Below are 13043 nucleotides of genomic sequence, written 5' to 3'. Positions count from 1 at the left end.
GTCCTTGTTTATTTGTTTGGTGTTCAAATGTTAAAGTTGTATTATTAAATAGAGGTCGGTGTCTAGCAGGACCGATAATCAGCATTTGTGTTTTCTTGACATTTAGTTGCAAAAAGTTAGCGGACATCCATTGTTTAATTTCATTCAGACACGCCTCCAGCTGACTACAATCCGGCGTGTTGGTCAGCTTTAGGGGCATGTAGAGTTTGGTGTCATCAGCATAACAGTGAAAGCTAACACCGTATTTGCTAACACCGTGAAAGCTAACACCGTATTAACACCTAGCGGCAGCATGTCGATGCTGAAGAGTGCAGGGCCAAGAACCGAACCCTGGGGAACTCTACACGTTACCTTAACATAGTCCGAGGTCACATTGTTATGGGAGAAGCACTGCATCCTGTCAGTAAGATAAGAGTTAAACCAGGACAGGGCTAAGTCTGACATACCAATACGTGTTTTGATACGCTCTACTAAAATATTATGACAGATGGTATCGAAAGCAGCGCTAAGATCGGGGAGCAGCAATATAGATGACGCATCAGAATCCATCGTTAACAACAAATCATTAGTAATTTTTGCGAGGGCTGTCTCAGTCGAGTGATTTGCCCTGAAACCGGATTGAAGGGTTTCACATAGATTGTTAGACGCTAAGTGTTCATTTAGCTACTCTGCAACAATTTTTTCAAGGATTTTCGAAATAAAGGGAAGTTGAGACACCGGTCGGTAGTTTACCACGAGGTCAGGATCGAGGTTAGGTCTTTTAAGGAGAGGATGAATAATCGCTTTAAAATACACACTTTAAAAGTGCATTCTTTCCTCTCTTGAAACAAACATCTCTTTTTTTTTTTTACATGAATACACATTTAAAAAATGCATTTTTGCAAATAATGTAAAGGCCTTTGTTCAAATAGCTTACCTTTTAAAATGTATATATATTTTAAAATCTTATATGTCCATTCTTTGCATTTCAGGGGCTCTGCATGGCTGAATGTGTTGCGGTCACTCCCTCTCAGTTGCATTCGTAATAACAGAAAGCAATGACTCTACAACAGTGGTTCTCAAATGGGGGTACGTGTACCCCTGGGGGTGCTTGAAGGTATGCCAAGGGGTACGTGAGATTTTTTTTGAATATTCTAAAAATAGCAATAATTAAAAAATCCTTTATAAATATATTTATTGAATAATACTTCAACAAAAAAAGAATGTAAGTTCATAAACTGTGAAAAGAAATGCAACAATGCAATATTATTTTTGTGGACATGTTCCATAAAAATTTATGTTAAAGATTTCTTTTTTTGTGAATACATTTTTTAGAATTAAGTTCTTGAATCCAGATGGATCTCTATTACAATCCCCAAAGAGGGCACTTTTAAGTTGATGATTGCTTCTATGTGTACAAATCTTTATTTATAATTGAATCACTTGTTTATTTTTCAACAAGTTTTTAGTTATTTGTATATCTATTTTTCCATATAGCTCAAGAAAGACCACTACAAATGAGCAATATTTTGCACTGTTATACAATTTAATAAATCAGAAACTGATGACATAGTGCTGTATTTTACTTCTTTATCTCTTTTTTTCAACCAAAAATGCTTTGCTCTGACTAGGGGGTACTTGAATTAAAAAAACGTTCACAGGGGGTACATCACTGAAAAAAGGTTGAGAACCACTGCTACAACATTCTACACAAAACTTTAATTGAAATATTCAGTCATTTTGAAGTCTTTGTGCAGGTTTTACAACATTCATCTATCCATTTCTTGTTTTTCAAGGAGTCGCGGGGCGCTGTAGCCTATCCTAGCTGCACTCGGACGGAAGGTAGGGTACGCCCTACAATAAAATAATATAAATTATGTTTGATCCTCGCTGGACAAAGTTCATCAAAAAGAGTGTCCTTAATTTTCCATGGAATGGCGTTCATTCCAATTCTTAGCGCTTTGTTGGCAAAAGCCCTCTATTGGGAATGTTTTATCTCCAATTGCGATGACTGCAACTTGTCCCAACGGGTCGTCCACACACTCAGTGGAAAGCTGCAGCGGCTTGTGTGGTTCTGCAACCTGCTGGCACAAGGAAAGAAAGAGAAAGTCCATCAAATTCCCCAACGCCATTGCGTCGATTCCGAGCGCTTTGTCGGCAAAAAAAAACAAACCTTACCAATGGGAATGTTTTATCGTCAAAAATAACAACTGCAGGTTTTCCCTTTGGTTCATCCACGCAATCGATAGAGAGCTGCGAACGACAAAACCCCAAAATGCAGAACACTTAAGGAATGTGACTAACAAGGCTCGACGACGGCAGTGGTGGTTTACTCAAGAAATATTTGATTGTTAGCACCAAAAATGTAACCCTTTCCGATTCTAAACAAGTGAAACAAACTTACATTGGCTGCAATGTGGACCATCTTCAGCGCCATTTTGGTTTTATGCATCACGTGATAGTAGGGACATATGTTACAGGTAGCGTTCATACCACTTTACACATTTTAAAGGAAATTTATCATTTTTATCCCAACAAAACCAAATATTATTTCCTGATAACACATTCAATTTGTCAGCAAATAAACAGCCTCGGAAAATAACTAGCAATAAACAAAAAGACATACCTCTTTGTCTGTAACCTTCTCTTCATGTCACTTAAGCACGGTCTCCAATGAAGAAAGTCAAATCCTCTGTTTCCTTCTTGTTCGTTTGGTGAACTATAATTTCACAACAAGAGACTTCCTTAACTGCTGCGAAATGCAATCTCACTTCTGTAATTACTGCTATGTACCGGCGGTATGTACCGCCCATCCCACCTGTGAGTGACCCAAGGTCATTTTTTTCCTCTTCAGCCGTGTCTTGTCCGCCAAAATCTACCAAGAGCCCGACTGTGTTTTATTGAGAATGATCTCCTCTTGTTTTATTGTCAACTTCCTGGCAAGCCCAAAAAGTCATCCGGAATAACCTGCTCCGGCAATCCAGTTGAACATTCATGTGAACTTTATCTTTAGAAATATTCTAACCGTAAACAGCTGAGTGCTCCTGTATGTAAAGCATCCACCCATCCATTTTCTACTGCAGTGGTTCTCAAATGGGGGTAACCTTCCCCCTGGGGGTACTTGAAGGTATCCCAAGGGGTGCAAGATTTTTTTTAAATATTCTAAAAATAGCAACAATTCAAAAATCCTTCATAAATATATTTATTGAATAATACTTCAACAAAATATGAATGTAAGTTCATAAACTGTGAAAAGAAATGCAACAATGCAATATTCAGTGTTGACAGCTAAAGTTTTTGTGGACATGTTCCATAAATATTGATGTTAAAGATTTCTTTTTTTGTGAAGAAATGTTTAGAATTAAATTCATGAATCCAGATGGATCTCTATTACAATTCCCACAGAGGGGACTTTAAGTTGATGATTACTTCTATGTGTAGAAATGTGTGCAGCCCTTTGAGACACTTGTGATTTAGGGCTATATAAATAACATTGATTGATAGAAATATTTATTGATAAATGAATCACTTGTTTATTTTTCAACAAGTTTTTAGTTATTTGTATATCTTTTTTTCCAAATAGTTCAAGAAAGACCACTACAAATGAGCAATATTTTGCACTTTTATACAATTTAATAAATCAGAATCTGATGACATAGTGCTGTATTTTACTTCTTTTTCTCTTTTTTTCAATCAAAAATTCTTTGCTCTGATTAGGGGGTACTTGAATTAAAAAATCACTGAAAAAAGGTTGGGGTTGCTGGAGCCTGTTGAGAGCAGTTCTTCTTAAAAAATGGGGGCGAGGAGGGGGTGCGGCGTGGATGTTGCATGACCCTGGGGAACATGCTTTATCAGTATCATGCTTCAAACCTCGCTTCGAAAAGCTGTATGCCCTACAAAACAATGCTCGTTGTATGAAGCCACTAATCCAGCAGTATTTTGATAAAAAAATAAAATCAGCACACATTGTTTTATTCATTTTTTTTGGTAGCCTAAAATGTTTTATACATTAAATTGCCAAAAGTATTTGGCCCCCCATCCAAATGACGAGAATCGGGTGTTCTAATCACTTGGCCCGGCCACAGGTGTATAATATCAAGCACTTAGGCATGGAGACGTTCTACAAACATTTGTGAAAGAATGGGCCGCTCTCAGGAGCTCAGTGATTTCCAGCATGGAACTGTCATAGGATGCCACCTGTGCAACAAATCCACTTGTGGAATTTCCTCGCTCCTAAATATTCCAAAGTCAATTGTAGCCTTTATTATAAAAGAAAATGGAAAAGTTTGTTAACAACAGCAACTCATAAACTGACAGAGAGAGGGGTCTGCAGATGCTGAAGCGCGTAGTGCAAATAAGTCAGCAAATAGTGCATATAGGTCTTGACTGGCCTGCACAGAGTCCTGACGTGAACCCACAGGAACACCTTTGGGATGAATTAGAACGGAGACTGAGAGCCAGGCCTTCTTCTTTTGGAAGAATGGTAGAAAATTCCTATAAGCACACTCCGCAACCTTGTGGACAGCCTTCCCAGAAGAGTTGAAGCTGTAATAGCTCCAAAAGGTGGACCAACTTCATATTGAACCCTATGGATTAGGAAAGGGATGGAATTTAAGTCAAAGTTAAAGTAGCAATGATTGTCACACACACAGGGGCGCCGAAAAGGGGGGGGGTAAAGGAAACTGATTCTAGGGGCCCATGATGTAGGGTGGCCCAGAGAGGCCCCTAATGATGAGGAAATTATGTGTTGGGGGCCCTGTAAAGATTATTTTCATGGGGCCCAAAATCCCTAGCGGCGCCCCTGCACACACACACTAGGTGTGGTGAAATTTGTCCTCTGCATTTGACCCATCTCCTTGATCACCCCCTGGGAAGTGAGGGGAGCAGTGGGCAGCAGCGGTGCCGTGCCTACAAATCATTTATGGTGATTTAACCCCCAATTTAACCCTTGATGCTGAGTGCCAAGCAGGGAGGCAATGGGTCCCATTTTTTATAGTCTTTGGTATGACTCGGCCGGGGTTTGAACTCCCAACCTACCAATCTCAGGGCGGACACTCTAACCACCAGGCCACTGAGTAGGTGGCCTAGTGATCTTCAAGTTCAAAGGTGAGTCAAGGCAGGCGGCCAAATACTTTTTGCAATAAAGTGTATATTGTGCTCCAGAGTTTGCGGCTCAATTTGAATTTATTATTGAGTTCATTTAATTTTATTTTTCTGTATCAAATGGTTCAATTTGGTCTAAAATGTTTATAGTTTAAATTTGATCCACTTTAAATATTTTCTGTTACAGACTAACAAATAATGTTATTGAAATGATTTATTGCTGTAAATGAATACATTTTTTTTCTTTAATGCTAATAAGGACACAATGTTATGCAGAGGTGTACTTAAAACAATTTGTATTGACAAATTATACTTTTTATAGTCACAGCGGATATAGGGGTGGGGGGGCGGCAAAAGGCTTTCTCCTGCCTATGGCTGCATAACAGAAAATAGTTAAGTACTGATGTAGACAATCTTCAGTGTTTTTGCAGGATGTGCTTAAACATCAAATAAGTCCTGTCATACAGAGGATCTTTACAAGTGTAGGTCTGTTATGTTTTCATAAATGACTTAAAATATGCCTTAACGCTATGATGAATACTGTGTACATTTTCAGACATTTTGGTAAGGACAAGCGGTAGAAAATTGATAAATGGATGGAACAAACAGGATAGGCCTGCGCCATGTGTTTGCGCATACGCACTTCCCTTGCTGTAGTTTCTCAAATTGCACAATAGGGGGCGTAAGAGGTACATGTGACATATGGATTCATGAATGCACTATTATCAATGGAAGTTTACAATGCAAGTACATAAAGTACGCAGCTTAGGGCATGATACGTTGTTTTAAGATGGGGGAAAGGATGTGTTTGAATGTGTTTTTTTTTTTTTCCAATAATCAACCCAGAGTCAGCCAGCTCGGTAAGCATTGTCTTTAATGGAAGTTCATGTCTCTGAATGGCTCCCTTTTGTCCCTGACGTCGCCTGTTTGTCTATATCTTGTCTTTCTTGGGACACTGATGCTTATTTGTGCGCATGTGGAGTCTTCTAATATACTTAAAACTAATCGAAGGCTGTTTCTTTTTGTCAGTCTTCTTCCGCGTTTGACGTGCCTTTATGATGTCGCGTCTGCTTTGGTCACGCGTGACAGCCGGAAGTGGATTTGGAAAACATTTTGAAAAATGTGGCTTTTCTGTTCACAGAGTTTTACGTTGGATTCGACCGTTAGGATTTTTAAAAATAAGCTAATACCGCAGGTAAGTTCACTTTGTTTGTTTGCGTTATCTTTTTACGCATGCGCAATAAGCACGTGGATTTATGGACAATGAAGTCCGATACTGGTGCTTTCATCCATCCATCCATCCATCATCTTCCGCTTATCCGAGGTCGGGTCGCGGGGGCAGCAGCCTAAGCAGGGTTCCCTATCTCCAGCCACTTCGTCTAGCTCTTCCCGGGGGATCCCGAGGCGTTCCCAGGCCAGCCGGGAGACATAGTCTTCCCAACGTGTCCTGGGTCTTCCCCGTGGCCTCCTACCAGCTGGACGTGCCCTAAACACATCCCTAGGGAGGCGTTCGGGTGGCATCCTGACCAGATGCCCGAACCACTTCATCTGGCTCCTCTCGATGAGGAGGAGCAGCGGCTTTACTTTGAGTTCCTCCCGGATGGCAGAGCTTCTCACCCTATCTCTAAGGGAGAGACCCGCCACCCGGCGGAGGAAACTCATTTCGGCCGCTTGTACCCGTGATCTTATCCTTTCGGTCATGACCCAAAGCTCATGACCATAGGTGAGGATGGGAACGTAGATCGACCGGTAAATTGAGAGCTTTGCCTTCCGGCTCAGCTCCTTCTTCACCACAACGGATCGATACAACGTCCGCATTACTGAAGACGCCGCACCGATCCGCCTGTCGATCTCACGATCCACTCTTCCCCCACTCGTGAACAAGACTCCTAGGTACTTGAACTCCTCCACTTGGGGCAGGGTCTCCTCCCCAACCCGGAGATGGCACTCCACCCTTTTCCGGGCGAGAACCATGGACTCGGACTTGGAGGTGCTGATTCTCATTCCGGTCGCTTCACACTCGGCTGCGAACCGATCCAGTGAGAGCTGAAGATCCCGGCCAGATGAAGCTATCAGGACTACATCATCTGCAAAAAGCAGAGACCTAATCCCGTGGCCACCAAACCGGAACCCCTCAACGCCTTGGCTGCGCCTAGAAATTCTGTCCATAAAAGTTATGAACAGAATCGGTGACAAAGGACAGCCTTGGCGGAGTCCAACCCTCACTGGAAACGTGTCCGACTTACTGCCGGCAATGCGGACTGGTGCTTTCTACTCTACCAATTTTTCAGGATCATTGAAAGATTTTAATTTGATGTCCAAGATTATATCTAAATAAAACACAGGACATATATTAAATACAACAATACACATTAATGTAAGAATATCAATAAAATATTACAAGTATTTGTTGCCTGCGATGAGTTGGCGACTTGTCCAGGGTGTACCCCGCCTTCCGCCTGATTGTAGCTGAGATAGGCACCAGCGCCCCCCGGGACCTCAAAGGGAATAAGCGGTAGGAAATGGATGGATAGACGTATTCCTTGCCTACTGCGTTTAGTTGGCGACTTGTCCAAGGTGTACTCCACCTTCCTGCCCGTCTGTACCTGAGATAAGCACCAGCGACCCCCGCGACCCCAAAGGGAATAAGCGGTAGAAATTGGATGGATTCATTGCCTACACGCAGTGGCTGGCCGTGCGTTTCCCATCCTTTATATCACCACATGACCATTGCTGGGGAAATACGATACAGAAGCACATTTACGCACTAATGGGCATTGTACGAAATGGGTTATTTTCCGGTGCATCCATCCATCCATCCATCCATCCATCCATCCATCTTCTTATGCTTATCCGAGGTCGGGTCACGGGGGCAGCAGCCTAAGCAGGGAAGCCCAGACTCCCCTCTCCCCAGCCACTTCGTCCAGCTCTTCCCATGGGTTCCCGAGGCGTTCCCAGGCCAGCCGGGAGACATAGTCTTCCCAACGTGTCCTGGGTCTTCCCTGTGCCGTAAACAAGGGTGCATTTAATAATCAATAAACCCGAATCAGGAATTAAAACATATCTTATGTGGTACTGTCAAAATTAAAATTGCGAAAAAGATTTCAAACGTGAAAAAATTAAGAAAGAAAATATCTCAACTCTCATTTTAACGCTGGGTATACTGAGCTAGCTTTCGGTGTTGGCCGACATCGTCTCACAAGATGTAGTTTCTCTTTAAATATCCTTCTTGAAATTGGCCTTGCAAATATACGTGTTGTCTTGTCTAATCATAAAAAATGCAGACAAGGCGTGTTGGCTGAGTTCTTAGAGTTTACTCCACAGCATCAAGTTGCCGGTATGTCTACATTCAACAACCTAAACGCAGCTTCTGTGGCATTCTGGGAAATGGAGTTCTTATGTTACCTGGCTCATAACATCACTATAAATCTGTCTCAGGCCAGCTAGAAGGCCTTACTGACAACAACCTGTGATCTAATTTGGCTATCACAACTGTCTATCACTGTATGTCCCCGTTCGCTTGCAGCGCACGGACGCCCGCATTGATGAATCTGAAGGCCTCCGGCAGATTTGGTACTGCATGGCAACATAAACTAGCTGAATTCTGATTGGGTCAAAACTCTATAACCTAAAAACAACAGTACTTTTATATATTAAGGGAAAGTAAATTAAAAAAAATTTTTTATCTTTAATTATTTTTGTATGATTATGATTTCTGTTTATGTTAGGCCTGCAGAGAAGACCTTACTGGCCGTGATGGCACACCACTGACTACACAAATGTTTGACCAAAATAAGTAAATAGAGCAAATTATCCATCCATCCATTTACTACCGCTTGTCCCTCTCGGGATTTAAAAGCAAAAACTACTATTAGCTGTTATTTCAATCCTTCGGCTTTTTGTCCTCTTTACTTTCTACAGATATTATGTTGTGGAACACGTAAAATTAATAAATTTTGTTTTTGGCAGTGACTTCCTCATCTTGCAAGGAAAAGCATCTGATTGGCTCTCTTTCATAACTAACCCCAACCCTCTTTTAATGCACGCCTTTAAACAGCTGTGATTAGATATATTCTAAAATTGTCCCATCAATCTACAAGTTGAAATTAAATATGATTAGAGTTTGTATCTGTCACTATTTTAATCTTGTTCTTATACGTTAACTAACAGGTCAGTAACTTTTGTTATCGACTTGGTCAGCGTGCCTTTGTTTTGATTACTTATTGTATTATATTATCATCTCCGATGTAAAAAAAAAACCAAAACGCAAATAATATATACATCTTCCAGCCCAGAGCGGGCACGCCTGACTGTGTTAGCGGGTACGGTCGTCCGCTAGTACGTGAGCTCCTTCTATCACTTAAAGACCTACTGAAACCCACTACTACCAACCACGCAGTCTGATAGTTTATATATCAATGATGAAATCTTAACATTGCAACACATGCCAATACGGCCGGTTTTTGTTTATTAAATTGCAATTTTAAATTTCCAGTGAAGTGTCCTGTTGAAAACATCGCAAAATGATGACGCTTATGTTGACGCGTGCTTGTGACGTTATTGGTTGTAGCGGACATTTTGTCCCTGCGCCACTAACAGCTAAAAGTCGTCCGATTTAATCGCATGATTACACAGTATTCTGGACATCTGTGTTGCTGAATCTTTTGCAATTTGTTCAATTAATAATGGATACTACAAAGAAGAATGCTGTTGGTGGAAAGCGGTGTATTTCAGCCGGCTGTAGCAACACACACACAGCCGGTGTATCTTTGTTTGTTGTGAAGCTTTAATATGGAACAGAGCGGTCAAGCGAACATGTTTCTCTACCACATGTCAACCGGCAGGTTTCGGTGAGAAAATTGTGGTAATAAGTCGGCTCTTACCGTAAACATGAGCGGAGCTTGTGTCGTTCTTCCTGCAGCTGTCAAGGAGGCAGCTGTGACTTTCTTGGCTCCTCCATGGCTTCCCTCAGAGACACGGGCGGTCACCACACCCCTCCGACTTTCAGGTATGGCTATTTAAAGGCCTACTGAAATGAAATTTTTTTATTTAAACGGGGATAGCAGGTCCATTCTGTGTCATACTTGATCATTTCGCAATATTGCCATATTTTTGCTGAAAGGATTTAGTAGAGAACATCCACGATAAAGTTCGCAACTGGAGAAAAGCCCTGCCTATACCGGAAGTCGCAGACGATGACGTCATACGTGTGGGGGCTCCTCACATATTCACATTGTTTTTAATGGGAGCCTCCAACAAAAAGTGCTATTCGGACCGAGAAACTGACAATTTCCCCATTAATTTGAGCGAGGATGAAAGATTCAAGTTTAAAGATATTGATAGCGACGGAGTAGAAAAAACAAAACAAAACAAAAAAACTATTTAAAAAAAAAACGCGATTGCAATCGCGTTGCATTGAGACGGATTCACATGTTTTTAGAGACATTTACTAGGATATTTCTGGGAAATCCCTTATCTTTCTATTGTGTTGCTAGTGTTTTAGTGAGTTTAACAGTACCTGATAGTCGGAAGTGTACGTCCACGGCCGGGTATTGACGCGCAGTGTCTGAGGGAAGTCGACGGCAGCTGTACGGGAGGCGCAAGCTCAGCTGATATCCGGGAAGTGGCGACTTTTTAACCACAATTTTCTCACCGAAACCTGCTGGTTGACAAGTGGTCGAGATCCATGTCCGCTGTGATCCATAGGAAAGTTTCAACTCCGTGAATTTTAAACAAGGAATCACCATGTGGAAGTGTGGCTAAAGGCTAAAGCTTCCCAACTCCATCTTGCTACTTTGACTTCTCCAATATTAATTGAACAAATTGCAAAAGATTCAGCAACACAGATCTCCAAAATACTGTGTAATTATGCCGTTAAAGCAGACGACATTTAGCTGTGTGTGTGTGCGTAGCGCTCATACTTCCTAAAAACCCGTGACGTCTTGCGTACACGTCATCATTACACAACGTTTTCAAGACGAAACTCCCGGGAAATTTAAAATTGCAATTTTGTAAACTAAAAAGGCCGTATTGGCATGTGTTGCAATGTTAATATTTCATCATTGATGTATAAACTATCAGACTGCGTGGTGGGTAGTAGTGGATTTAGGTAGGCCTTTAATCTCAGTAAAACACTAGTAACACAATAAGCAGATAAGGGATTTTCCAGAATTATCCTGGTAAATGTGTCTAATAACATCTATATCGCTCCCACTGCCCTGTCTTTTTTTTTTTTTTTCTTCAAGTCCCTTCACTCTCACAATCCTCATCCACGAATCTTTCATCCTCACTCCAATTAATGAGGAAATTGTCGCTTTCTCGGTCAGAATCGCTCGTGCTGCTGGTGTCCATGATTGTAATCAATGTGTGGATGTGAGGAGCCCTCACACCAGTGACGTCACTCGCACATCGGCTTCTACTTCCGGTACAGGCAAGGCTTTTTTATTAGCAACCAAAAGTTGCGAACTTTATCGTTGATGTTCTCTACTGAAACCTTTCAGCAAAAATATGGCAATATCGCAAAATGATCAAGTATGACATATAGAATGGACCCGCTATCCCCGTTTAAATAAGAAAATCTCATTTCAGTAGGCCTTGAAATAAATATTCAAACACAGTCTTACTGTTCAAACTGTGTATAATGTTACAGTTGCCAAAAATATCAAATATACTTGTTAAATAAAACCTCTGCCTTGTTTTAATGAATATTTAGGCCTAATACGCTACTGTATTTTAATGTTGGTCATTATGGTGGTACTCGGAGAGCCAAGTGTTTCATGAGGTCACACTTGTTGAAAAAGGTTTGCGAACCACTAACCTACAGTATACCCTGAGTCACGTAAACATTTAAGGTACAAAACCCAAAACCAGTGAAGTTGATATGTTGTGTAAATCGTTAATAAAAACAGAATGCAATGATTTGAAAATCATTTTCAACTTTTAGTCAATTCAATTGACTACAAAGACAAGATACTAAACGTTTGAACTAAGAAAAAAATTTTTTTTTTTTAAATAATCGATACCTTATAATTTAATGGCAGCAACACATTGCAAAAAAAAAATGGCACAGGGCATTTTTACCATTTTCCCTTTAGCAACACTCAGTTAAACGTTTGAGAACTGAGGCGACCAATATTTGAAGCTTTTCAGGTGGAATTCTTTCCCATTCTTGCTTGATGTACAGCTTAAGTTGTTCAACAGTCGGGGGTCTCCGTTGTCATATTTTACGCTTTATAATGCGTCACACATTTTCAATGGGAGACAGGTCTGGACCAGAGGCAGGCCAGTCTAGTACCCGCACTCTTTTACTACGAAACTACGCTGTTGTAACACGTGCAGAATGTGGCTTGGCATTGTTTTGCCGAAATAAGCAGGGGGGTCCATGAAAAAGACGTTGCTTGGATGACAACATATATGTATGTACCTTTCAGCATTAATGGTGTCTTCACAGATGTGTAAGTTACCCATGCCTTGGACACTAATACACCTCCATACCATCACAGATGCTGGCTTTTCAACTTTGCGCCTATAACAGTCTTGATGGTTATTTTCCTCTTTTGTCCGGAGGACACGACGTCCACAATTTCCAAAAACAATTTGAAATGTGGACTAGTCAGACCACAGAACACTTTTCCAATTTTCATCTTAGATGAGCTCAGGCCCAGCAAAGCCGGGAGCGTTTCTGGGTGTAGTTGAGGAATTGCTTTCACTTTGCATATTAGAGTTTTAACTTGCACTTACAGATGTAGGGACAAACAGTAGTTAAGGACAGTGGTTTTCTGAAGTATTCCTGATCCCATGTGGTGATATCCTTCACACACTGATGTCTGTTTTTGATGCAGTACCGCCTGAGGCATCAAAGATCACAGGAATTCAGTCTTAGTTTTTTAGCCTTGCCGTTTACGTGCAGTGATTTCTCCAGGTTCTCTGAACGTTTTGATGATATTAGGGACAGCTCATTA

The 13043-nt window shown here is 41.1% G+C and overlaps 3 protein-coding genes across 8 annotated transcripts in view; 2 read left to right on the top strand and 1 right to left on the bottom strand.

The window, feature by feature from the left end:
- mtfr2 (mitochondrial fission regulator 2) overlaps positions 1-2327 on the top strand; it is a 36074-nt gene extending 33747 nt beyond the window's left edge. The window contains exon 8 of the mRNA XM_061900713.1: positions 972-2327. Within this exon, the coding sequence (XP_061756697.1) occupies positions 972-988 (17 nt within the window). The 3' untranslated portion in view covers positions 989-2327. The remainder of the gene's footprint in view (positions 1-971) is intronic.
- The window catches only part of armc1l (armadillo repeat containing 1, like), a 30555-nt gene extending 27602 nt beyond the window's left edge, over positions 1-2953 (bottom strand). Inside the window, exons 1-4 of one of the 3 annotated variants that reach the window (XR_009806813.1) lie at positions 2798-2953; positions 2606-2698; positions 2158-2232; positions 1556-2063 (exon numbers count right to left, since the gene is read on the bottom strand). The gene's annotated coding sequence lies outside the window, so the exon portion shown is untranslated. Of the gene's footprint in view, positions 1-1555; positions 2064-2157; positions 2233-2605; positions 2699-2797 lie in introns of those variants that run through there. The other 2 variants (XR_009806812.1, XM_061900714.1) reach the window with 2 other exon arrangements.
- A 2816-nt stretch (positions 2954-5769) lies between these two features.
- Positions 5770-13043, top strand: part of LOC133552993 (cAMP-specific 3',5'-cyclic phosphodiesterase 7B-like) — a 135822-nt gene continuing 128548 nt past the window's right edge. Inside the window, exons 1-2 of one of the 4 annotated variants that reach the window (XM_061900694.1) lie at positions 5770-5942; positions 6224-6277. The gene's annotated coding sequence lies outside the window, so the exon portion shown is untranslated. Of the gene's footprint in view, positions 5943-6160; positions 6278-10070; positions 10091-13043 lie in introns of those variants that run through there. The other 3 variants (XM_061900693.1, XM_061900695.1, XM_061900696.1) reach the window with 3 other exon arrangements.

The sequence above is a fragment of the Nerophis ophidion genome, linkage group LG05, assembly GCF_033978795.1.
Source record: "Nerophis ophidion isolate RoL-2023_Sa linkage group LG05, RoL_Noph_v1.0, whole genome shotgun sequence".
NCBI lineage: Eukaryota > Metazoa > Chordata > Actinopteri > Syngnathiformes > Syngnathidae > Nerophis > Nerophis ophidion.
The sequence above is the reverse complement of the archived record's forward strand: the minus strand, read 5'-3'. Positions and strand labels throughout refer to the sequence as shown.